The 26048-nt window shown below is 53.7% G+C and overlaps 2 protein-coding genes across 3 annotated transcripts; one reads left to right on the forward strand and one right to left on the reverse strand.

Moving 5' to 3' along the window:
* The first annotated feature begins 103 nt into the window (after window positions 1–103).
* On the forward strand, window positions 104–13796 carry ELMO3 (engulfment and cell motility 3). Of its 2 annotated transcripts, XM_062499810.1 has the most exons (24): window positions 104–209; window positions 288–328; window positions 457–529; window positions 604–654; window positions 1113–1282; window positions 2093–2192; window positions 2298–2449; window positions 2530–2608; window positions 2988–3038; window positions 3376–3498; window positions 3653–3784; window positions 4051–4155; window positions 4652–4760; window positions 4965–5101; window positions 5194–5357; window positions 5477–5589; window positions 5880–5984; window positions 6314–6396; window positions 6605–6685; window positions 9151–9246; window positions 9332–9391; window positions 9504–9640; window positions 12538–12622; window positions 13659–13796. In XM_062499810.1, exons 1-24 carry the CDS (start codon window positions 132–134, stop codon window positions 13794–13796), a joined length of 2463 nt encoding a protein of 820 aa, XP_062355794.1. In that variant the 5' UTR covers window positions 104–131. The 2 variants fall into 2 exon arrangements, with proteins under 2 accessions (XP_062355794.1, XP_062355795.1); XM_062499811.1 differs by lacking the exons at window positions 9151–9246; window positions 9332–9391; window positions 9504–9640; window positions 12538–12622; window positions 13659–13796 and adding an exon at window positions 6863–7924.
* A 1539-nt stretch (window positions 13797–15335) lies between these two features.
* On the reverse strand, window positions 15336–25781 carry MATCAP1 (microtubule associated tyrosine carboxypeptidase 1). The gene is made up of 6 exons (XM_062499812.1): window positions 25383–25781; window positions 21318–21461; window positions 17264–17396; window positions 16884–17189; window positions 16012–16109; window positions 15336–15521 (listed from the first exon to the last, which is right to left on the reverse strand). The coding sequence occupies exons 1-6, from the start codon at window positions 25773–25775 to the stop codon at window positions 15357–15359; spliced, it is 1239 nt and encodes a 412-aa protein (XP_062355796.1). The 5' UTR covers window positions 25776–25781; the 3' UTR covers window positions 15336–15356.
* Window positions 25782–26048: the final 267 nt, after the last annotated feature.

Raw genomic sequence — 26048 nt, forward strand, 5'->3', positions numbered from 1 at the left:
GGGGGCCGGGCCTGCCCGGGGCTGGGGTGGTGGCACCAGGCCTCGGTGCGGCTGCCGGGCCCTTCGTGAGGGGAGGCGGCGGCGGCGGCACAACCCGGAACTGCCGGCGGTGCGGGGCCGCCGCGGGAGCCATGCCGCCGCCCAAGGACGTGGTGAAGATCGCTATCCAGATGGTGGGAGCCATCCCGCAGCTCATCGAGCTCCAGCAGGTACTGCCCGGCACCCCCGTACCCCTCCACGGCCCCCCCCCCCCCCAGCCCAGCTCACGGCCGGCTTCCCTCTCTTAGACCAAGCCGCTCGCCTCAGTGCTCAAGGACGTCTGTGATGCGTGAGTATCGCACTCGCTGCCTGCCACCGCGCCGTGACAGGTCGTGACAGCCCATGACCGGGCTGCGGCGACTCGGTGGCTGCCGGCACCAGCCGAACGGGGCTGTGACCGGCCGCCCGTGGCCACAGGTGGAGCCTGCCCAACTCCGAGCGCTATGCCCTGCAGTACGCGGACGGGCGGCAGACCTACATCACCGAGTCGGTGAGACACCCCCCGGCCCCCCGGCCCCGCCGCTGCAGCGCCCACCGGCTCACCGGCTCTTTTTCCCCTTACAGAACCGCAGGGACATTAAGAACGGGAGCATTTTACGGCTGACCACCTCCCCGGTACATTCCTCTGCCCCCCTGTCTCCTCCTCTGCTGCGTGCCCTGGTGCCCTGTGCCCCTGCACTGGGGTGCTCTGAGCCCTCTGCCTCTGACTGCCTCTGTGACTTGAGCTCATGATGGCTCTTTGCTGTGCCTCAGGCCCAGCAGAAATAACACAGGCAGGAGATGTGTCTCAGCCTTCGTTTTCCCTCGGCAGAGCTTGGGGGAGTCTGAAGAGAAACTAAAACATCTTGAAATGCTTTGAATGCGGGGGCCAGCTCATCAAGTGCTCTTGGTGTCATGCCAGTTTGACCTCCATCCTAAGCTCCACCCGGTCTTTGCTTTGGTGGCTCTGTTTCTTAATCCAGCTACTTACTGGAGCTGCTCTAGCCTGAGACTCCTTCTAAAACTTGCACTTCAGCTCTTATAGCCACCTTCATGCTTCTCACCCTTTGGCTTGATTCTTTCCTTCTTGGTAGGACCAAGAAGCAGAGCGGTTGTATGTCGGGATCCAGAGCAAGAATGTGGATGTGAAGACTGACTCACTGAAGAAGCTTGCAAGCCTCTCCCAGGACATTACCTTTGCTCAAGAGTTCATCAGCAGGAATGGCTTGAAGCAAATCTACTCTATTGTGGAAGAAGGGAATGAGTGAGTATCAGGACAGGACTTTCCCTGCAGTCCTTGACTTTTCATCTCCCTTGGCAATGCTGCATGAGTTCCAAGCTGGGTGTTGGAGTGGACTCTGTGTACCTGACTTGTTAGTGCCTGTACTGTGGTTGTGTCCCTGCATGCTGGCAGCCAGGGGAAGGTCCCCACAGATATGCAGTCCTGACTCTATGTGAATGTGCCCAGACTTGAATCTTCCATCCCTCTCTGGCTGGGTTATCTGTAGCCTCATGGGGTTTGCTACCAGGAAACCTCCTGTGATCATCTTGGCCTCCAGTGCTGCTCCTCATTTCTGCCACTCTGAATGATCCCTCTGCCCTGAGATTTTAGCTGCAAGAGATCTGCAGGGAGCTTGACAAAACCCTGGTTGCCAAATACCACTGCCTGTGTGACTCCTTCAGGATGTGATGGTGCAGCTCCTCTGAGCTCCTGTCACACAGAGAATATGGAACCAGGCAATGCCGCACATGTTTCTTGGAAGTAGAGGGAGGGATATGGGGTGATTCAACTTTCCTGAGGGCTTGTCTGCAGTGATCTTTGTACCATGGTGATAGATCTTTCCAACTACTGAACTTCCCCTGCCTTGACTTCCTGGGGAAGTCAAGTTCCTGGGACGACTAGGTGAGAGTCTGTTTTCTTACCCAACAGTCTCATTCCTTTCTCCTGCTCACTGCTCTCTTCTCTACCTGTTTCTAACATGCCCACTGATGTTCAACTGCAGAGACACCACTGTAGGATGGGAGTAGGGTATCTGGAGCCATCCTCAATGTATTTGTTCATCTGTCCCTCCAGTACAGGGGAAATGCTGGCTCACACCCTCAAAGCCTTTACAGAGCTGATGGAGCATGATTTTGTTTCCTGGGAAAATCTTAGTACAGTCTTCATCAAGAAGGTAAGAGTTTTCTACAATGTCCACAAGTTTGTGCCTGTGGGATTCCTTGTTATCCTTGTGCCTCAGGATCAACCTGCTATTGACAGATGGTTTTGTGTCTCATAGATAGTGAGTTATGTCAACATGAATGCAGTGGATGCATCTATCCAGCAGCTCTCCTTGTCTGTCTTGGAGAATATGGTGCCTACCAGTCGCCTCCTCTTTGAGGTGGTCAGTAAAGAAGTGACGTTGGACCGTCTTCTCACCTACCTGCAGGCGTAAGTGGAGAGGCCAGAGCACCATTCACCCCCAGCCTCAGAGCTGGCAACTCTCACATCCTCCTGCTCTTCCTCCACAGGACAAATGCCCAGCTGCAGCTGAAGGCGATGGCTCTGCTCATTGCGCTGCTGCTGAGTGCGACCGATGCTGAGCGGCGGGTGAGGGCCATCGTGGCAGGGTGGTGGCATTGCAGAGTCTGGCACCACAGGGCCTCTGTCACAGGGGTCCTCTGCTGAGAGCCTTCAGCTGTCAGGATATTTTGTCTCAAATGACAGAAGTATCACAGTTGGTGGTGGCACAGTGATTGTGATGACCCAGCCCCTGCCACATCTGAGCTCTCAGGGTGTGCCCCCCTGTGATGGGACCTTGGGCAGCTGGGTCCTCCGCTGTGGGGTTTGTACTCTTTGGGATGACAGGGCTGCAAAAAGTGCCCAGAGGTGTTTGAAGTGGATGTCCTCACTTTGCCCCCTCCTTTTTTGGGGGGGAAATGGCAGTGTGCTGAGCTGGTGAATGTCTCACAGAGTTTTCTTTTCCTAGGACATGATGGACTACCTGAGGGAGAAGAACATCAGGCAGTTTATCCACAAGGTGAGGAGCTGGGGTTGTGCAAGGGTCTTCTCTATCCTTTCTCCCTAGGCCCTGTCCCCTGAGCGCCAACCCTTGGTGACTGTGTGTGGCTGGGTTGCCTGTGTGCCCCATACCCCTTCCTTGAGAACGCCTATGGGTGCTGCTCTGCTGGCACCCACGTCCCTAGGTCTGCACCCCCATCTGCCTGCAGTTCAGATCTTGCCCAACCTCAAGGGGAGTTTCCCACTTCCCAACACCCCTTTGAGCAGCAGGACCTGCTGGGATTTGGCTGTTGGGTCCTGTGCTTGGACGGGAAGCAGCAGCATGGGGGAACCTTCTGTCTCATGATCTCTTGTAGAACATTATCCACAGCTCCGAGCCACTGGGGGATGAGATGGCCCATTATCTGTATGTGATGCAGTCTGTCAGCCTCAACCTGTGCGAGCATCGCATGAAATTGTCCATGGATCCCTACTCACAGGTCTGGGAGTACTCTCCTTCCAAGTCTGGACCTGGTCTCTTCCACCTGTGCAAGTAGTTCACATTTGGGTGAACCCAACACATTTGGGTTTGCCCTGGGAGAACCTGCTTCTGTAGGGCTCACTGGCATCCCCTCCTCTCTGCTCTCCCTCCAGGAACAGCGAGATCTCCTCCAGTCCCTGCGCCAAACTGCTTTTGAGTCTGAGAGTGAGGTGCCTGCTGGCACCTTCAGCACTGAGCGCCGGCGGTCCCTGTGTGCCAAGGAATTCCGCAAGCTGGGCTTCCTGGTGAGTTCCCCCTGCATCCCCTCCCACACTGGCTCCACCACATGGCCTTGGTGGCACCTTCTGATGGCTCCCCTTAGCCTGATGTCCCTGTTGATGCTGATGGACCACCATGCAGTACCTGCCTTCTGCTCCCAAGGCATTCCTGGACAGCGAGTGCTGTTGAGCTTCTGGGACTGAAAGGCAAACCCCATGGCTGTGTTGGGAAGACACAGCTGCTTGAAGAACAAAGCAGCAACTGCTAAATTGCACCCTTTGTGTCCTCCTAGAACAACAGCAACCCAGCAGAGGATCTCCGTCGTGCCCCACCAGGACTCCTTGCCCTGGACAACATGGTGTATTTCTCCAGGAGCACCCCTAGTGCCTACAGCAGGGTAAGTGCTGTGCTCTCCCAGGGAACTCCCTGGTGAAGTGCTGGTGGCGCTCCACCTTCTTTTTCTCTCCTTGTGATCTGTCCTTGGCCATACCCAGGCAAGTGTCCTACTCTTGCTGTTTCAGATGGAGATGAGTCCCTCCTGTGGGCAGGAGAAGCCATTTGAGGCCAGTGCCTCTGAAGGGTCCCCATAATTTTTAGGGGATTGCTCACAGCTTGGTTTCCAGGCCTTGAGGAAACTGAGGCAGTTTGGGCGGAACTAGCAGGGCATGAGCAGTGCTGCAACCTGCAATGCCTGTGACCAACTGCCACACTGCCACAAGGAAGGAGGAGGCTGGGGCTGGATTTTGGGAGGAGGGAGTCCCTTGTGTTAGGGATGGCTTCACCTGCTGGGGGGACAGCTTGACTAGGAATGCAGGAGTGTGACATGTCTGACACCTGCTGTTGGGGCAGCCCTCCAAGTCCATGTAACATGAGGTCATGGCCCTCTTCTCCAGTTTATCCTCGAGAACAGCAGCCGGGAAGACAAACACGAATGTCCCTTTGCTCGAAGCAGCATTCAGCTCACCCTGATCCTCTGTGAGATCCTGCACATTGGAGAGCCATGTACGTGTGCCCAAGCTTATCCTTCTCCCTGCCCTGCTGCTTGGGGACAAGCTGCCAGAGCAGGGGACTGCATCCATGTGGCCACTAGGCTCTGGCATGGCTGACAGCATGGGAAGGGGATGTGGAGCTGGGAACTACCCAGGTTTCCCTGGAATCCCCTGGAAAAACTGGGAAGTCTGGCTTCATCTGTCCTTCTCACCACAGGCTCGGAGACGGCTCAGGCCTTTTACCCTATGTTCTTCGGGCAGGATCATTTCTTTGAAGAGCTATTCTGCATCTGCATCCAGCTGGTGAACAAGACCTGGAAGGAGATGAGAGCAACCCAGGAGGACTTTGACAAGGTGAGGGGGGATGCTTCTTTCCTGAATGGGAGTACAAATTCAGGGATTTGGGGAGTGTCGCCAAACCGGAGTTGATGTCCCCGGCCTGGCAGGTGATGCAGGTGGTGCGGGAGCAGATCACCAGGACCCTGTCCCTCAAGCCCACATCCCTGGAGCTATTCAAGACCAGAGTGAATGCACTGAACTACAGCGAGATCTTGAAGCTGCGGCAGACGGAGCGGCTGCACCAGGAGGAGACGCTAGCTGTGCCTGTGCTGTGAGTGGGCTGTGGGCAGGGAGTGGGGGGCCTGAGGCAGGGGCAATGCTATCGGGCTGGGAGGTCAGTGAAGACCTGCTGATATAGCTGTGCTTGTCTTCTGCTGGCTTTCACCCCAGAGAACTGCGGGAGAAGCTGAAGCCGGAGCTCTTGGAGCTGATCCGACAGCAGCGCCTGCTGCACCTCTGTGAGGGAACCCTCTTCCGCAAGATCAGCAGCCGCCGTAGGCAGGGTGGGTGCCAGAACCCTGCTCCAGGGTGGGGAACGTGGCAGGCGGACAGGGGCTTATTCCCATGTCCCCTGCCACGAAGGAAGTCCCAATTAATCTGTGGGAGCAGAATGCCCAACTCCCTGGACAGCTGGTATTGGCTAAACCCATGGGCTGGGAGAAATGGGGAGTGCTGATAAAGGGGTTAAGGGGGCAGATAAGGGGACAGCTGATAAGGGAGCAGCTCCATCCCCCTTGGGAAGGGCATCTCTGCAAGGGGAGGCTGAGAATTTCTCATGGCTCTTCTGCTGTAGACAAACTGTGGTACTGCCGCCTGTCCCCCAACCACAAGATGCTGCACTATGGGGACGTGGAGGAGGGGGTACAGTCTCCCCCCATCGAGAGCCTGCCAGAGAAAAGTAGGTGATGGAGAGAAAGAGAGGGTGGGAAGGAGGGAGGGGAGCCCTCTGATAACCTCCAGGTTAAGGCTGCCTTTAAGTGGGAATTACCCCTCTGCTTGGCTGTTGCATGGCTGTCCCAGTGTCTGCTGGTACTATGGGACTGGGAACTGTGGGAATTCAGGCTGGGGCAGACTGGCTTTCCAAACAGTGCTGCAGAGTGGTTTGACACCCCCACCCCAAGCTGTGGATGGCTGTGAGTCCTCACATTTGGGCTCTACAAATGGGGGACCTGAAGGAAGGGGAGAGCTCTTGGAAGAGGGAGCTCATAGCTCCTCCACTTGCCCCAGTTCCTGTGGCAGACATGAAGATGCTGCTGGTGGGGAAGGAGTGTCCACACACAAAGGAGAAGAGCTCTGGGAAGCAGAACAAGGTCAGCACCTCTCACCCTATCCTGTTCAGCTGGGAATGGATTTTGGGAGTGGGTGGATGGTGGTAGGTTGCGTGGTTTCATGGACAGAGACCTCTTGGGTCTTGTGGAACGCAAAGGAGGAGGCTGGGTGCAGCTCCTGCTCTGAACCCCACCAGGGCTGGGAGGAGTCCAGATGAGAAGCCAGCTACCCCCTGTACTGTCCCTGCAGGATGTCCTGGAGCTGGCCTTCTCCATCGTGCATGATGTGGAAGAATACTGCCTCAACTTCATTGCCCCCACCCGGTATGAGGTGAGCTCCAGGGGCCTGCTGGGGGGGCACACAGTGCCCAAGATGTCTCTGCCAGGGGACAGCAGTCAGGGGAGTGAGCTGTGTGTATCCCTGGGGATGGAAACCACAACAAGGGAGAGATGGGCTCTCTGGCTGCCCAGAGCTGGTGCCAGAGATGCCCATGCTCTGCTTCCCCAGTTCTGCCTCTGGACAGATGGGCTGAATGTGCTTCTGGGCAAGGAGATGACAAGTGAGCGAACACAAACAGACCTTGATGTCCTGCTGTCCATGGAGCTCAAGCTGCGGCTCCTGGACCTGGAGAACATCAGCATTCCTGATGAAGCTCCTCCCATCCCAAAGCCCCCCAGCAACTTAAACTTCTGCTATGACTTTAGCCATGCAGAGCAGTGAGTTCCTCCCTGTGCCCTGACCCCACCCTCTATGCCCTTCCATAAAATCAAACTCCTCCCTCCAGGCTCTGTCCCTCATCTCTGGCCCAAAGGTACAGGCCAGGTGCTGGTTGGGGGCTTGGGTGTCCCACCCTTCCCTGCCTGTGTCCTGCCCTCCTGCAAGGGGACACCAAGCATTAGCCTCCTGTTCAAGGGGGTGACCTGGCTGCTCTTCCCCCCTGCCATGAGGAGGTGAGATGCAATATAGACAGTCAAACCCCTCTGTGGTGGCACTGATTCCCCCACACTGCAGCCAGGCTTTGGGCAGAGAGGGCAAGGATGTGGACTGGAATAAAGGTGCAGGCAGCCCTGGGATAGCTGGAGGGAGAGTAACACTACAAAGGTATGAATCTGCACTGCCTCACTTTCACCATCAGTGTAGGGGATCCTTTCTGGACAACGAAGTGGTTAGAAAAAGGATAGAACACACCATTCCATTAGGTTTGTCAAGCAGATGGCATCTCCAGGGCAAGGTGCGCCTGTCCTGCCAGGTTCCTCCTGCACTGAAAGGTGTTTGTGCTGAGCCCTCTGCACTGTCCCCGAGTGGGGGTATTTAGGGTACAAGTCCCCTTTTCCCAGCACCGTTCAGCTGGGCCTGGTGTAAGGAGACCCTGGTCTGCCCATCGTGCCAATTCCAGTGCCTTCCCTACCTGGGGCGGATACTTGCACACTTCAGCTGTGCTGCTGCACTACTGCACCACGACAAGCTACCTCCTCCCTGGCCCCAGAGCCCCCAGCCCAGCGCCCTGCACCTCCTCGTGCCTGCAGCTTCTCTCAAGGGTGCTGTGTGAACAGCCACAGCTGGTAGGGATCCAACCATGCCTCTGTCTCCTTTGTACTGGGACAATAAACAGTCGTGGAGAGCTCGGAGCCATGTCCTTTCCAAAGGTTTGGGGAAGGCCTCAGTCTGACTGAGGGTCACAGGGGCCAGAGTGGGTGAGGCTGGAATGGCAGCACTGTGGGAGCTGTGCATGAAGAAGCTGGGAGGATGGCTGGAAAGATCGTGTTTCTGATGTTGAGGTGCAGGCTCAGAGTCAAGTTCCCTACAGCTAAGGCTATTGGGAGCACTGTGGATGGTCCCAGTTACATGCTGGGCAACCTTTTTGATCCTTTGCGTTGTTATACAGTGAAGTTCTTCACAGTTCGCTTGCCCAGAAAGGGTGCGGAATCTCCTTCATTGGAGATATAAAAAAAAATCACTTCTGGGAGGACCCTGCTTGAGCAGGGAGGTTGGACCAGCTGATCCTTTCCAGCCTCGCTATTCTGCGATTCTGTGGGAGGGCCCCGGGGCAGCGCTGTCCCCTCCCGGCCCGCCCGCGCCGGGCGCTGTCTGTCCCGGGCTCTGTCCGTCCCGGGCTCTGTCCGTCCCAGGCTCCATCCCGCTCGCCCCGGGCTCTGTCCGTCCCGGGCTCTGTCCGTCCCGGGCTCTGTCCGTCCCGGGCTCTGTCCGTCCCGGGCTCTGTCTGTCCCGGGCTCTGTCCGTCCCGGGCTCTGTCCGTCCCAGGCTCCATCCCGCTCGCCCCGGGCTCTGTCCGTCCCGGGCTCTGTCCGTCCCGGGCTCTGTCTGTCCCGAGCGCCGTCCCGCTCGCCCCGGGCTCTGTCTGTCCCGGGCTCTGTCTGTCCCGAGCGCCGTCCCGCTCGCCCCGGGCTCTGTCTGTCCCGGGCTCTGTCTGTCCCGGGCTCCGTCCCGCTCGCCCCGGGCTCTGTCTGTCCCGCGCTCCGTCTCCCTCGCGCCGGTCTCTGTCTGTCCCGGGCTCTGTCCGTCCCAGGCTCCGTCCCGCCCGCCCCGGGCTCTGTCTGTCCCGGGCTCTGTCCGTCCCAGGCTCCGTCCCGCTCGCCCCGGGCTCTGTCCGTCCCAGGCTCCGTCCCGCTCGCCCCGGGCTCTGTCCGTCCCGGGCTCTGTCCCGCCGCTTCCGTCGCGTCACGTCCGCGGGAAGCGGAGCGCGGAGGCGGCGCGGCCATGGCGGTGAGTGCGGGGCCGGGGTTGCGGGGCCCGGGACTCCGGGGAGACGCTGATCGCCTCTCTTGGCTCCGCAGCCCAAGGGGAAGGCGGGCACCAAGGGTAAGAAGCAGATCTTCGAGGAGAACCGGGAGACGCTGCGCTTCTACCTCCGCATCATCCTGGGAGCCTCCGTGAGTGCGGCCGGGAGGGTCCGGCGGGGCCGGGCCGGGGCGGGAGCGGGCTGATAAGGAAAGCCGTGCCGTGTTCTCTCCTCAGGCCATATACGCCGTGGTGAACCTGGTCATCTTCTACTCCGCCGCCTCCGCCTGGACGTGGGTGAGCGCCGAGCACCTCTGCTCCGGCGGGGGCACCTGGGCTGGGGCTGGTTCATGGCCCCCGGGCCCCGGGGTCGTGGCCGTCGCAGCTGACAGCGGCTTCCCTGTTGCAGGTCGCGTTTATCTTCAGCTTGGTGGTCTACGGCACCAGCTACCGATCCATGAACTCCATGGCAAAGCCGTCTTTCACAGACGATGGCAGCCTTGCCGACGGGGGAATTGACCTGAATATGGAGCAGGGGATGGCAGAGTGAGTGTCCACACCCGCACGAGTCCAGGTGAGCAGGACCTGCTGCCTGAGCGTGCACGCAGAGCCAGGAGAGGCTCTCGAGGAGAAGGCTGGGCCTCAGCTCCCTCCTCAGCTTGCCCACCTGCATGGGCATGAGGGGAGCTGGAAATTTGTAGCCATTTTTTCTCAGTGTACTCTTAACTGTCCTTATTACCTGAACCCTTGGCTTGGTGTGTCCCAGTCAAGCAGTCACCACATGGGTGTGGCAGCCTGACACGGTCTCTGTCCATAGGGCTGAGCTGTAGAGGTAAGAGATCACAAAGAGTTCAGCAGGAGTAGTTTACAACACTGCTCCAGCACGCAGTGATAGGTATTTTCTTTTTAAACCAGTACAGCAGGTAATGCTTGACAGAGCACAAGGGCACATGCAGCCAGTCACCCTATCCTGACTGCAGACTGGCCATGTCTTGAAATGCTCTACACACTAAAAATTCTTGCCTCTGTCTCAGCCACTTCCTGTCACCTCCTCAGCCATTTCTGTCCCCCATGCTTGTGCATTCTTCATGTCCCTCTGCAGACAGCACAGAGTCTCTGCCTGTCCAGTGTTCTTGGTGCCCCTGTAACTGTCTTTTCCTCGGTATTACAGGAAACACAGCAGTAATTTCTGCAAAGTGCTGCTAAATAAAATAAGGAGACACCAGTGCTGGTACAGCAGAAATACCTTCCAGATTTAAATGTTTTCCAACAGTGAGCCTCAAACTAGTTAGAGAAAACTGCCAGGTAGTTGTGGACACATCAGGCTTTGCTCTTTGTCTTCCCTGCCCTCAGCCTCTGCCCACTGGCCCAGCCTCTGCTGGGGATCTTCAGTGTATGCTCAATGAGGTGCTTGGGTCCTTGGCTCCTTCCTCCCATGTCTTTGGCCTGCAGTTCCAGGTTTACCTCTGTCTTTCCCTTGCTGCCAGGCTTTTGAAGAAGCACAGTGGGGCCTCACTTCCAGCTGAGCCCTCTGTGTTACATCAGGTGTTCTGAGGCTGTCAGGGTCATATATTGATGTATATAGTTTTATTAACTTACATTTTGATTTGTGCCTGAGGATGTTAGCAGGCAGTGGGAAACAGAACCTGCTGTCTCTGTCTCTGCACAGGATGAGCTCTCATTTTGTGTTTGGGTTGGTGGAATGGTACCTTTTCTGCCTGCAGCAGGAATGACTCAGATGTCTGGTATAAGACTCAGACAAGGGACAAGGTGGCCAGGAGGAGAGAGGGTGTGACTTATGAGCTGGGTGCCTTAGCCCCTCTTCATCCCATAGTGACTTCATTTCCCTGCTGGCCAGCCAAGTATTTTGCTCCCATTTTACACTGTTTTGGCTCTCTAGAGTGGAATTGCAAAATATTTTTAAAACCTTTTTAGTGAAACAATATGGGATAGTCAAAGAGGGAAAAAAACAGAACTTTGATGTTTGGGGTGTGGTCCTGATTGTGGGAGATGCCTCTTGGAGTTGTACAAGGCACTGAGACAGAGTGCCTGACAATTGCCCTCTGTGTGTGTGATGGTGCTGTCAGGGAAAATGACTGACAGGAGGTAGCACAGGGATCCCAGCATCTGCTGCAAAAAGGTACAGCCATAGCACTGCTGCAGTCCTGGATGCAGATGTCCTTCCCTTGCTACTGAGGCACAGAGGTTTTTCTTCCTGAGCATTTGGAGTGGGGTTTATGACACATTAAAATAAATTAATGTTTATCTGAGCCATGGGCTATGCAAATGGGAGGCAGAGCTCTAAAAACAAAATCTTCAGAGCTGAAGTTTCCATCCTTACCCTGTACCTCTAAATTACCTCTGTGGAGATCAGGGGACCACCTTAAGGCTAGCAGGTACTTTAGAAAGCAGTGGATGTTTCCAGCTCTTAGCTGAGCATCTGCAGCTGATTGATGCTGTTCCTTTGGAGCTGTTTCTGGAACACTGTGAATTTCATGGCATTTCTCTTCTGCTGTCTGTCACTGAAATGGATGCTTTGTGTTGCTCTGGGGTTGAGGAAGGCCCATCTTGGGAGAGTTGGGTTTGGTAGGATCTCTGCCTTCACCCCTTTGTGGCCTCTGGTAGTGCTGAACCCTCAGTGTCTTGTGCTAGAGCTGTTGATGATGGATTCTGCAATGTCTTGAGTCGATGTTGTTTATGCCATAGCCTTTATTTTCTTGTCTCCATTCTTGGATGTGACTCAAGGGTTTTTTACTCCAGCAGATGATGATTTAACCAGAGTGAGAGTTGGCTTTTTTTTCTAAACCTTCATGGCACTCCCTGAGGCTTGTGTTGAAAACCTGATACCTGTTTACCTCTCCTGGGTGTCAGATCCCCCCGAGGGTGGTGGTTGAGGCGTGGGCAGCTTATTCCTGCCTCAGGCTGGCATGGAAGAGCTGGATTCAGATAAGCAGGAGGGGAGGAGGAGCAGTCTGTTGCTGTAGCTCAGCTTGTGGTGTGCTTGTCCTTCAGTGACCCCAAGTGTGTCTGTCAGCCTGTGAAATGGCATGGGGAAGATTCTTGGCTCCCTTCAGCACAGCCAGTCTTGAGGAGTTAACACTTCATATCATTATAGGCGTCAAATCAGCCGTGCTGGCTGCTGTTTCAGCTGTGGGGGTAGGGAGTAGTTTTATTGCTGATTTCCACCCCCCCAGCAATTCCTCAGCTTTCTCAGTGTTGTTTTTTTCAGAGGGAGATAATCTCTTTAATTCATCTATTTTGTTTGTTTGTTTACTGCTTTGATTCTTCTAGATAACTGTGTGTAGCAAAGCCAGGCTGCAGGGACAGTCCCTGGGTTGGGCAGGGTTGCTCCCCTGAGGCAGTGCAGACTGTGCTGGCAGAGGAGCTGCCCTGTTTGGCAGGAGTTGGAATGAAAGCTTAATGATTTGCTTTTCTTCCCTCAGGCACCTCAAGGATGTGATCCTGCTGACAGCTATAGTCCAAGTGCTCAGCTGCTTCTCACTCTACGTCTGGTACTTCTGGCTCTTGGTAAGCCCCAGTCCCTGCTGTTTTCCATCTTGCTCTGTATAGTTGTCTTTGCCTGTCTTCAGGGTGGAGGACATTATTTATCCATTTCATTTCAGTGTCCTGTTTCAGGCCTGAACTGTTTTCTGATGTATTTTTTAATCTCCTTGTCAGATCTTGTTTAAAAATAAGGCTGCACAAAACAAAAAAGTCCTGATCCCTCTGGGTCGTCTACACAAAAACCAGGCTGGCCTTTGCCTTTTCACGGGACCAGAGGGACTCACGAAAGGGCAACAAGCAACGTGAGGCAGATCAAAGCTGTCTTGGTGCAGAGTCTTTCTGTGTCTGTAACAAACAGAGTATCTTTTTGTTTGGCTTTTTCAGCCATTCAGCATGGACCAAGACTGGGATCTGCTGGACACTGTGCCTCTGGGTAGATGAAATGCTACAGGCTTTCATTCCCCTTAACACACCAAACTCTGCTCCTGAAACGTTTGTCACGTGTCTCACAAGCTAAAACTGCTTGTTCAGAAGGAGGAAAAAAAATCTCCATTTAGTGTAAAAATCCCATATTTGCTTTGAGGATATCCCACAAAGGTACAAAAGGCAGTTGTGGGAGCATGGAAAGTTATCCCAGTTCACTCATTTCAGTCCTCACCCACAAATTCCTCTCTAGCTGGCCTGGCAGAGAGCAGCCTAGACTCAGCTGTCCCCTGGAGACCATCTGGATTGCTTTTTTCATAAATTCAAAGAAATGTGGGTGTGTTTTCCGAAGGAATGAGAGGTGGAATGTCTGGACTGTTGGATCCCTCTGGGTAATTCAGACCTGATGCTGGGATTTCTGTGTATGAAGTTTGAGCACTCTATATGTTCTTCAGCCATGAAATGAAATCAGGCCATTTATTTTGGACACCCACCACTGCCTTTGATTTCCGTGCACCCCGAGATGCCTGATCCAGCTGCTTTGTCTCCCTCAGAAGAACCAGCCCTCCTGCCCTTGGCACCCCCCTGCCATTGCTGTCCCCAGAGTGACTGAGTTTGTGCCACGTGTCTTTTGCAGGCTCCAGGGCGTGCTCTCTACCTCCTGTGGGTGAACATCCTGGGGCCTTGGTTTACAGCTGAGTCCTCACCTGCTGCTCAGGAGCCCAATGAGAAGAAGCAGCGCCGACAGGAACGCCGACAGATGAAGCGCTTCTAGCCCTGGCTGAGGATAGATCAACACCCTCTCCCATCTCCATGCTGTTATTTCATCAGGGATGCGACCAAAACCAATCCAAAACCACCACAGTAGCTCTGTTACCCTCTGTCACTGCTGCCATTCCTCCAGAAAGGCCGCAAGAGACTTCCCCTGGTTTGGCCTTAGCAGGGGCTGAGGCCTTGCTCCTTGGGCTGACAAGGGGGTGATGCTGGGATGTCTGTAAATATCTTTTTAAAGCAGTGCTGTATGGTGTTCGGTGTTGGGGAGTGCGATGTTGGAGGAAATAGTACATTAAAGAGCAGAGTCTTAATTGACCGTGCTGGCAGTGAATTTGTGCAGGGGAGCTGTGAAAAGTGCCAGCATGTTCTTGGGGAGCTGGACCAGAAGGGAGCAGAATCCCCAGAGATAAGTGCTCTCCTTTCCCAAGCTTGGTTTGTGCTGCCCTGCCTGCTACAGCCTCTGCACCTTGTGGAGAAACTGCAGCTGCACTGCAGGATCAGGAGTGAAGGGCAGCTGGGGATGCTGCGAGCAGGGCTTGCAGCTGAACTTGGAGCTTTTGGAATTGAGCCTAGGCTCTTAGGAGGCACAGATTGGCCTGTGCTACCTTTGCAGGAGCTCAGTGGGATGTAAGCCAAGAAGATGTAGGGTTTATTTTTTTGTTTTTTTCCTAAGAGGGTACTCCCAGGGGTGCCACATCTGCTCCAGAGCTCATGTGTTAAGAGACCAGGAACAGCTCAGGGCAGTTTTTACTTTTGCCTGCTTTGATTTAGTGATGTCCCTGTCCAGTATGTTGTCACAATCCATGACCCCTGATGCACCAGTTCAGACCATGCAGCTTTGCCTATGCCAGCAAGAGGCACAGTGGGTGTTCACAGTGTTGCCAGCCTGGTTTTTGATGCTATCCACAACCTTTTGCCCAAAAGTATTTTCCATTGCATCATCTTTATTACACGTTTTTTCCTAACACCAAGCCAAATTCCCACCCCTAGTCCTCAAAACCAGGCAGGGTGGCTGTAGTTGGGGTTCAGAGCTGGGCAGAGGTTGGTAATGGGGGATTAAAGTCCTTCCTGCTGCTGGTGGGGTCACGAGGGAAGGGGAAGGGAGTGGAAAAGGCATCCATGGGGTGATCTGTGGGTGCAGTCCAGCCCTTATTCCCTGCCAGGCACAGCCCAGAGCCCCTAGCCCTGTCTGCTGACCCCAAGTACGTGCCCCACAGTGCTGGGAGCGCTCCTGGTACCCTACAGCAATCCCCCCATTTCAACTCCCCCAGCACAGCCTTCTGCACTCAGGGACCAGCACAACACCCCAACTCTGCCCTCGTTCTCCCTGAACTCTCTTTGGCTCCCCAAAGCCACGTGGAGCAGCACAGCCATCCCCAAAATACACAGGGACGATGTAGGGGACACATCAACACAACCACACGGGCCCTTGGCCGCACTACCCTACACAGCAGTACATGCACAGTGCCCACCTCGGGCTCTGCCCTCTGCTCCAGCCCAAATAAATACCCAATAAACAGCACCAGTTACACCCTTGGGGTGCTGCTTCAGGGGGTGCCCCTCAGTCAGGCAGCAGCTGCTCCAACTCCTCCTCATTCAGGCCATTGGTGGTGACAATATGATCCAGCTGCTTCATGTACCGCTCCAGATCCTGCATGAAATGGGGGATGCGGGCCTTCTCCAGGACCCCAAATTTCTTTAGTCGATTCACATCTTCATAGGAGACCTGGTAGGAAGCATGGAGATGGGGTCAGTACCCTCCATCCCAAAGCCTGGCAGGTGCCATGGGGGGCATCTGGCCCCCTTGCAGCCCCCCCAAGGTCAGTCAAAACATCCCTGCTGCTTGTGGGAGGCAGTAGGAGAGCTGCTGGGACTGTGGGATTTGCAAGGATTTGTGGTTTGGTAATTTTCAGTCACTGCAAGGACAGGTGACAGCAGGACTGCTGTGGCCAAGGGCCAGAAAAGCTTAACCTGCTGGGTTAAGCCTCTTCCCTAAGGTCTCCCACAGAGGATTATGTATTGTCCCATCCTACCCACCACAGTCTTTCCCTGGTGCACAGAGACCCCTAAGTGCAGGCAAAGACCAAGAGCTGACAGGCCACCAGGCAAGGGCTGGTTTTTGGGAAGCCATTAGATTGAGGGAGCCCATGTGAGATAAAAGGAGCCCGTGTGAGCTTTGGGATGGGGTTGTGCCCCATCCTCACCCTGGCTCTTACCTTTCCTAGTGCAGCCAGCAGTGGGAAGTCAATGGTCTGCCGATGGCGCAGGATGCGGAGAATCCCATCCAGGTACACCTGGTCCTTACTGAAACAGCCTGGAATAGCAGAAAACACCTGGGAGAGGGCTCCTGCCTTCCCACCACCCTCCACTTGCCTGAACGTTTGCTGACCACAATAACCAGAATGAGGGCACTGCCCACGAGTGTGTCAGGGCTCAGGACTGCTGGGTCCCAAGGGATGAGCACTGGGGAGGGAGCTGGGTGCAGCGAGAGCCACAAACCCCACATGGATACTGTCACACTTCTTCCCAAGTAATTTTTTTTGAGGGTAAACCACTGCAGGCATCCAAATGTATCCACAGTAATGTTGGTTTTCCCTCTCTTTTGCCTTCTGCTTCGCTCCCATGGGACAGGGAGAGTGGTGCTGGGGATAGGGAGGGATGTGGGGACTGGGTGCTGTGGCTGTGTTGGAACAAAAGGGTTAAAAGCAAAACACTGATCTGGAGGATTGTAAATTGCTCAAGTGACCTTGCACCTGGGTGTAACTCTTGATAAGCTTGTGAACAGCAGGCTAGTGATCCTCTGATCTTGTGTTCCTCTGCCCAGGTGTTGGGTGTTGCTCTGGGGTTCCCCCAGTTAGCAAGGTAATGCAAATAAATTTTCTGTGTTCTAGCCATGAATCTGTGCCTGTTCCAGCTGCCTATGCCAATTCACACTCTACAGGACTGGTGATGCTCAACCTACACAGCAGCAGAGCATACCACACAGTTTTTTCTTAAAATATATATATATATATATATATATATAAATATATAAAATAAGCAAATAGAATTCTTCCCAAAACTCAATTCGCACCCCCCCAAGTGGTACCTGGCTGTGAGGTGTCTGTCTGGCCCCGCTTTGCCCGCACACAGTACTCCCACCGGACACCAGCATCCTGCACGTACTGCTCCAGGTCCTGGAAGAGGGCAGAGAAGGAGAGGCGGCTGGCCCGCTCGATGGTGTAGTAGAGCAGGGCTGCCCGCCACAGGAAGGGCTGCTTGCGGAACAGGACGCTGTGCAGGCTGGCCAAGCCTTCCTCCGTGGGGTTGGCAGGCTTCAGGCTGTACTGCTTGCGGCCCTCGGAGCTGTGCCAGGGCTGGCGGGTGTTGTTGACCCCCCGGATGTAGTGGGTGCCTGGGGAGAGGGGACAGGAGTGAATGCTCACAGCAGCCCCCGCTCTGCCCCTGCCCACAGCCACCCCAGCTGACCTATCTCGTGGCGCAGCATCCCCTCCAGCCAGTGCTGCCGGGCTCCGGCCAGGTTGATGGCCAGCGTGGGCCGGCTGTCCTCCACCATCATCACTGCTTGGGACAGCAGGTCATCGGTGAGCTGCACCACCACCTGCAGAAGAAGGAGGAGGCAATGGCCATGAGCGGGGTCTTGGCTCTCAGCAGATGGTGAGACGGTGGCAGATGGTCAGAAAAACCCACTGACACCACGGATGGCACCGTTTGGGACTGCTGCGCCATCACGGGGTTGTGCTGCAGCTTCTCAAAGGAATTACAGACGGCAAGATCCACTGGGGGTGGGGGGATAATGAGAGGAGAGAGATGATCTCATGCAGGGATGAAGTAGCTCCTTTAATCTCTTTACAGCCAACAAAGCTGAGCAGGCACTGTAGGGGGGAGCAGGTAGCTCCTGGGCAGCTTCCTCCAGCACCTCTCTGGCTCCAGCATCACCCTCCCTGGCGTGTTCCCACAGGCTCCCCATGCTTTTATGGCCACACAGGATGAACATCCTCTGGAAACCTGCCTGGGCCCCCTTCTGCATCCCCACTGGCAATGGGATGCGGCAGTACCTTTGGCCATCAAAACAACCCCACTCAGAACACCCAACAGCACCAGCTTTGTAATGGCTCTGCACCCCCCCCAAGAAACATCTCCTGAGGGATCCAAGGCTCTGGCTCCATTTTCATGGACTCCTCCATGGGTTCTCCCATTTGAGGCTTCTAGACATGAGCAGTGAGGATGGCTCCATGCCAGTCCACCCTCACAGGAGGAACTGTGTGTGCTGGCCACAATTCACAACAGGGATGGGCATTGCATGTGTAGGACTATTCAGTATCTTTACAGACAAAAAAAATGGTATTTTGAGAAACCTGGCTAACACAGGTGCTGGAGCCAAGAGAGTTGCTCACCAGAATTAACATGCCAGCCAGCAGCACTTTCTGACCACCTGACTTCAGATTTGCAGTAACTCAAGGCTGCAGCATCACCAGAGCAGGATGGAAGCTGTTGCATCTGAGGTTTGGCAGTGGCAAACCTCAAGATAGCAATCAAAACATACCTATAAACTCTATAAACCATCTGTTATTTCATAACTGACACATTTCAGGATGCAAACGTGTGCCTCTGTTACTACGTGACAATTCTTCTTATTAAAAAAAAGAGAGGAGACTGAATTGGTTAGCTTTAAGTCAGATTTATTATTATTTATTAAGAAAGCCAAAAGTGCAGTCTAACAGAGTCCACCACTGGGCAAACAAACAGCATAAAATACTCACAGTGCAACTACTTACCTGGGTTCAAATACACCAGTGTGAAAAGGAATCCCTTCAACACTGAGACTTGTCAGTTCACCTCTGACTCCTTGTGCAGAACCAGCCATCCAGGAGCAATGGAAAGGGACTCTGGACAGTGCCAGAGACCACAGCTTCTTATGCTGCCCACTGCAGCCCTTCTCATGCTACAAAAACCCATCCTGCTGAGCAGTACCACTTGCCTTGTTTTGGGACCCTCCAGCTTTGCAGATACAACCAGGGCTGCAACTCCAGCCAAAGAGCAGCAGCACCAGCTCTCCAGGTCTGTGACATCTCTCATCCTGAGCAGCATGCCCCAGTGCATCCTTGTGGTTCATGGTTTTGCTCAGTATTTGCGAACGCACTGATGGAGAAAGAGTTCATCCCAAAGAACAAAGGGAAGGTTTCTGGTGGTCCCCATGGCACTGGCGTAGGGGTTCCTGTCTCTCCCCAACAACCTGATACTGCTCAGGACCTCTGACACTAAGCAAGCAGCTCAGAGGTAGAGGGACACCACTGATGGGATCCCAAGAGACACCAGCTAGCACTGTTTAAGCTGACATCACAACCCCAAGGACTGCCATGCAGCACTTACCAGTGGGGCCAGGCGTTTCTATCCTGCAAGCTGTGAGCCCACTGAAATCCATATGGAAACCTCTGGCAGCATCAAGTCTGTCCTAAGTTAGAAGAAGAGCAGAAGAGCTTCAGGATCTGCAGCTCAGACCCAAACAAAGCAGCTCTTGAGGGCACAAACTTCATGACAGCATGAACACTTACCCAGGAACACGCTGCCTGTGATGCTGGAATGCAGGATCCTGTCTTTGACCATCGGTGCTGGGGACAAAGGGCAGCTGCAGAGGCTGCCACCAGCCTGGCCACGCTGCCTGCCAGGACCCATGGGCAGGGACACACCAGCTGCTTGTGCTCTGGGCTAATTCTAACCCCACACGAGTTTCTTCTCTTTTAAGCAAGCCATCAAGATTAGTACGTATCAAGGAAGCAAAGGGCATGGCAGAACAGACAGGGCACAGATGGTGAAAGTCAGGAATCAGAGAGACAGGTGCAGGGAGGGAGATACATGCCTGAAACCACCCAGTTCCCTGACAGGGTGTGAGATTATCAGTGATGCAGAAGTTTCAACAAGTTTTGGTCTTGTACAGGGAGCAAGCTCTGCCAAGTTCACTGTATAGAGAGCAGCAGGTGAAACCCTTCTCTCTTCCCTACCCCAAACACATCCAGCAAAATTTCCACTGGATAGAAAGGAACAAACCAGTGCTTTCATTGTTTTCATAAAAGCACTTATCAAAAGTCCCAGATAAAACAGCCACACCGATGTGCAAACAGTGACTGAACCCTGCATTGCCTTGAATTACAGAATGTCCTGAGCTGGAAGGGACCCACAAGGTTCACTGAGTCCAACACCTAATAGCTCTGAGCACAGGGACAATTACACAGAGTTGGAAGGAAGCCAGTTGTACACCAATATGTACGAAAATCAATGGCTTTCTGCCCAGCCACGGCACAATTAATGGAGAAAAGAGTAACTGAATTTAACCAATTAATAAACCTGAGAGAGAGAGCTCAACTAGCAAGTTAAAAGTGCTGGTGTGTAAGACTGGCAGCTGCTTGGCTGAGTACTGGGACAGGTTTTGGACACTCAAAGGCAGAATTATAGAGAAACATCTGCAGAACTCTGTTCTGTCCCAGGCCAAGGCTTTGGAGGACCAAGGTGCAAAATCCACATCCTAGGAACACCCTCAGGAGGCATCAGGGCAAACCAAGGGTGTTTGAGGAAAAAAAGGAATATCCTTGGTCAGGAAGGACCTCAGGGGACCACTCATTCCTGCTCTTGCCTGCATGGAATGTACTGGGTACCACTGGGCAAGGTGATGCTTTGGAGAAATGCTCATCAATAACCCTCTTTGGAGACAGAGGTGAAAAGTCAGAGGTAGGAAATAGAGTCTGGGCAAGAAGCAGTGGTGAGGAAGCCCCCACACCAGCCAGCACTGCACAGTCTCTGCCCTGCAGCCAACAGCTCCAGGGAGCCTTGCAAGCCACCCCACACAAAGCCAGGTCCAGAAATCCTTCTCAGACCTTGAACCCAGGAGGATGGAAGTGTTTTGCCCACACCTTGCTGTCAGAAGGGAATAAAAAAGCTCAATGGCAGCTGTAGGATGCCCCATGCTGGATGCTGCAGGGGATGCAGAGAAACTAGATTAGGAGATGTTGAACTTCTCCTGTAGCTCCATCCCTCGTGGCTACTGTTGTATCTTAACCAGGTATTTCCCAGCCTTGAGTTTCAAAGCACCATAACCTGCATGTCCTGCAGGGTGGCAGGAAATCTCTTCCCCTGGCTTTGCTTTTAGACATGTGGGTTAAGGTAGCTGTCAGAGAAGTCTGCCCTCCCACTGCCAACAGCAAGAGACGACTTCCCAGCAGTAAGTGATGCCTCATGCACACAGCAAAACGCTCCTGGCATAGCCCTGCAGACAAGCAGCAGCTGCTCCCTCTCTCTCAAGCACAGAAGGGAGATACACATGGAAAACATCACAGGAAGTTTGTGGTGAACCAGCGCCCATGTCCTAAAGCCAGGGTATGGCAAAGCTGGAGGTGAAAGGACACCACCACTCAGAGCAGAGCAGTTTCCTCTTTGTAACCAAAACATTTCTCAATCTGAGTCCTTTTTATCAGAAAATAAATATTTTGCTGCGTTTTACGAGTGATAAAGCAGGGACACTGATTACCTCTCCCACACAGCCTTCCTTCTGCATGTACTTTCGGATCACGGACCAGATCTGGCACTTGCTCAGCAGCCTCCCGCCCGTGGCGACCTCAAAGCTCTCGTAGGTCCCGTACTTCTCCAGGACAGTACGAATGATCCTGATGGCCTGTGGCATGCAGAAAGTGCAAACATAAGCACAAACGCCTCCCTGCTTGCAAATACAGCCTAAATTCCCACATGCAGCAAACCCAGTGAATGGAACCCCCGATTAATGCCTCCAAAATACGATGTGGTTTTGCACAATCTAAGAAACCAATGAGACTGAGCTAGCTGGAGGTGGCCACCAGGAAAGACTGATATGTCACACAATCAGCACAACTCACAGAATATTCTTTCTGCTTTCTGTCACCCTTGCAGGCATCTCTTGCAGAAATGGGGCAAAGCAGAAGTGAAACTACATTGCCACAGCGTGATTAAATCCATTATTATTTTCAATCTTTTCTTCTTTCAGTTTTCCTTGGAAACTCCAGTGCTTGCACAAAGATCTCCAGCTTCTGAGCTTCCTCAGAAGAAGAAACTCCCACAGTTTCTTACTCCAGGGCTGAATTCCAAGCTCAGCAGTGAGGCTGTGCATCACACTCTGCAATGATGCTGCTTCAAAGAGGGTCTCAGTAGCACCAGCCTGCTGTACACCCAGCAACTTTCTAATAAAAGTATCACATGCTCCATTATTCACATTAACATTTATGGAGCATCTATAAAATATGAACATTTATTAGCACATTTCCTCCCCAAAAGGTGTGCTTCCATTGCAGACATTTTCAAGCAATTACTTTCTCCAGTCATTGGAATATATATTAATATTATATATTATATTAATATTGCATTAGTACATATTCCAAAGCAGATGACTTTCAACCAATTCTGGGTTTTTTCCAGCAGTTTTATTGCACCTGCAAACCTGGCTGGACTGCTGTCCAGATTCCCAGCCCAGGACCAATTGCTGCCCCTCCCTAGTCCCTAATGTTACCCAGGATCACGAGATGGGTGCTTACCACCAGTACTGGTACTCCAATCATCTAACACCCCATAAGACAAGAGAAAATGGCTCAAGTTGTGCCAGGGGAGGTTTAGGTCAGATATTAGAGAAAAATTCTAAATTTCTTCATGGAAAAGGCTGTCAAGCATTGAAACAGGCTGCCCAGGGCAGTGGTAGAATCACCATCCCTGGAGGTCTTTAAAAGATGTAGATGTAGCACTTGGGGACATGGTTTAGTGGGGGGATTGTCAGTCCTTAAGTAACAGCTGGACTTGGTCTTAAGGGTCTTATCCTACCTAAACAATTCTATGATCCTAAGAGGGGCTTAGGTCTGCATCTGCTGAGCAACCAACTGTCCCTGCAGAAGGTCCTGATTTTCCTTTCCTGGGCAGTTTTCACAGATGGATTTTATTATCAAGTCACTTACTGTGTCTTTCCAGGAGAATCTGTGCACAGTTTTTCTCTTGTCAGTTTTGTTTTCTGGGGGGTTGGGGTAGGGGTTTTTGCTTTGTTTGCTGAACAATCAGGCTCATTTTTACAGCACTGCAAGGTGCCTTCAGCTGAGCACAGCAGAAAAAGAACCTTTCGTCCTCCCACCTCTGCTCAGCCACTTGCTCTCTCTTGTCCCAGGGGACCCAAATAACTGAGCCAAGGGAAACCCAGCACAGCTGGTGCCCAGGAGGAAGACAAAGCAGAGAGCTCCTTCCCGACCATCAGAGCACATCCTGGTGAGCAAAATTCCTGAGATTCCAAGTTTAATGTTCTGAGCATCCCCGGATCATGCACCCACCATATGCAGTGGGATAACAAATCCTCCAGCTCTGTGCTGGTGCCACTCAAATTCACGTGGCAAACCAGGGATGTGATCTCCAGGATGATGAGCCTCCACAGGGCTGGAAGAATCCCCCAGGGCTTATTTAAGTTCTCTATTAAGATAATAAAATAACCGCCAAGCACATGCAGAGCAGCTGGAAGCAGGGAGGTGGTGCTGGTTTGTCTGCTCACATCCAAGGATGTTGACTTAGCAAGATGTCTTATTTATTTAATCTCCATGATTAATGAAGGTCTTTGAAAATAAAAGTTTATAGCTAAGAGTTAGCTGCCAACAAAAAATGCTTCCCAAAATAAAGGAGACTGGAAGGAGGTTACTGCAGGGTAAGAGCAGAGGAACAGTGCCATGAATGCTGTCCCATCGGAGGGTCACTGGAAAACCTGGAGAAACACTGGCAAAAACACTCAACACTTAATATCTCTTGCAAAAGCTTCCAGGATCCACAGTGGTTACAAACCTTAATTCCATTCATTCAAAGCACTGCCCAGAGAAAAATAATCTCAATTATTCATCTTTTACTCTGCTGCAAGCCAACTGCACCAAAGGAAAAAGCAGGGGTGAAAGAGCTCTGAGCAACTCATTTTACTGCACGACTCACGGAATAAAATACAGGAGGGAAATGCTGAAAGCTGGTGAGGTCTTTGCAGGCGTCAGAGTGTCTCCCCTGCAAGAGCCTCACTGGCACCAGTTTATCTGGGGCAGAGGTAGGACACACGCTGGGAATGACAAACTGCTTAGAAAGCTGTTTACAGAAAGGACCTGAATCATCTGGATAATAACCCAGGCAGAGACATGGGCAGTGATGCGGGAATAAGTAAACATTCAGAAAACAAAAAATAAATCAGTGAGGTTGTTATTGGAACAAGTAACTCCTGACTGAGAGGTGCAAAGAAACATTTCTGGTGTGCCAGTCTGAATTTGGGATAAGAGGAGGATTTTATCTGCTCATTTGTTTGCGTGGCAGAAAGGATGTTCTTCCTAGAGGCAGGATGCTCACTCCCAAGTGCAAACTGGTTTTGGGACATGGCCAGGCTCCCAGCTCCAAGCATAGGATGAAGGGACAGAGCAGCTCTACTGCATCCACAAAAGGCTTCTTTGTGGGCAGGGAACCCTGAAAGCACACTCCTGCCTCTTTTCTCCTGTTGAATGCTGTTTTCTCAATGCCATTCCCACGAGATGAAATCCCAGAGAGAAACTCAGAAACATTTCGCTAGTGTATAAGCCATGGAAACAGTTAAGCAAAATAATACAAACCCCTTAAGTGGATTCTACACCAATTAATACCATTACTGGTCATGTCTGCTGATGCCTTAAGGATGCTGCTGCACTGGACAACCTTTGGATCTTCCAGGAAACAAGGCAGACTTAACCATCAGGTAATTCAGGCTAAGGACCACTTCCCATGCTGTAACCCATGTACTCCAGCTCCTTTGATATTATTTCTACAGCAACAAGTGCAGAACACATCAGCAAGGTGTCTCTGATGGAGCACAGCTCCCAGCATAAGCAGGGACCAGTCTGACCATAGAAACACAGACTGATTTGGGTGAAAAGGGAATACAGTATTTAAGATAACTTCATTCCAGTCCTCCTCCATGGGCTGGGACACCTACCACTAGACCAGGCTGCTCAAAGCCCCATCCAACCTGGCATCACCCAGCAACAGCATGACCCACATCACCATGGAACATGGACTATCCCTGCAGGTAGGTGAGGTTACTAAAACCTGAGGTTTAAGAAGTCACAGGGTGAGTGTTCTGAAGGCAAGATACAAAAGGTGTTAATGGGAGAGGGATCAGGCAGCAACTGGGAAGGAAAGAAGGCAAGGTTTCGCATGAACAAAGGCAAATGGTGTTGACTGAAGGTGGTTTTAAGCTATTTATTAGGAATAAATTCTTCCATGTGAAGGTGACAAGGCACTGGCACAGGCTGCCCAGAAAAGCTGTGGCTGTTCCATCCTGGGAAATGTTCAAAGTCAGGTTGGATAGGGCTTGGAGCAACCGATCTAATGGAAGCTGTCAATGCCCGTGGCAGGGTGTGTGGTCTTTAAAATCCCTTCTAGCCCAAACCCTTCCAGAATTCTATGACCACGGACCATTTCCCGGCCAGCCCCACCAGGATACATCCCACACCCTCGCAGCAGCCCACGGGAGAGCTGGGGTCCCTCCTCCTCCTTCTCCATCCAGGCCGAGCATCCCTCCCCGGCCCCGCCTCACCTGAGCCACGAAGCGGTCGGAGGCGGCCCCGTATTTGTCCAGGACGGCGGCGGGCACGGGCTCCGCGTACTCGAACTGCGGGTCGTAGGCGAAGCTGGCGCGGAAGAACCGCTCCCGCTCCGCCTCCACGTTCCGCGGCCGCAGCGCCACGAGCAGGCAGGGGCTGCGCCGCCCGCCGCCCTCCTCCCCGCGGCCCCGCGCGATGTGCGGCAGCGAGGCGGCGGCCCGCAGCCCCCCGCGCCCCGCCGCGCCCTCGCTCCGCCGCGTCCCGGCCCCGGTTTCGGAGAGGCGGCGGGTTCCCCGCGAGCAGCGCGGCGCGGGGGGCGGCGGCGGGGACGGGCACGGACAGAGCGGAGCGCCATAGCCCGGCCCGCCGGCCGCGCCCGAGCCCATGGCCCCGGAGCCCGAGCCCGCGGCCTCCAGCGCGGCAGCACCGGGACTGTGCGGGTTCCGCGCCCCGCCCCGCCCCGCCGCCCCGAGCACGCGCCGCCGCCCGCCAATCAGGGCCGCGCCCGGCGCGCCGCAGCCAATGGGAAGGGAGCGAGGAGGGAGAGCCCCGCCCCGCGGCGGCAGAGCCCCGCCCGGCCCCGAGCGCTGCGCTCCGCTGCGGGGTCGGGCGAGCTCGGCGGCACGGCCGGCCCCGGCAGCATCCCCAGCCCCGGCAGC

Source organism: Cinclus cinclus, chromosome 11 (genome assembly GCF_963662255.1).
Source record: "Cinclus cinclus chromosome 11, bCinCin1.1, whole genome shotgun sequence".
Classification (NCBI taxonomy): Eukaryota; Metazoa; Chordata; class Aves; order Passeriformes; family Cinclidae; genus Cinclus; species Cinclus cinclus.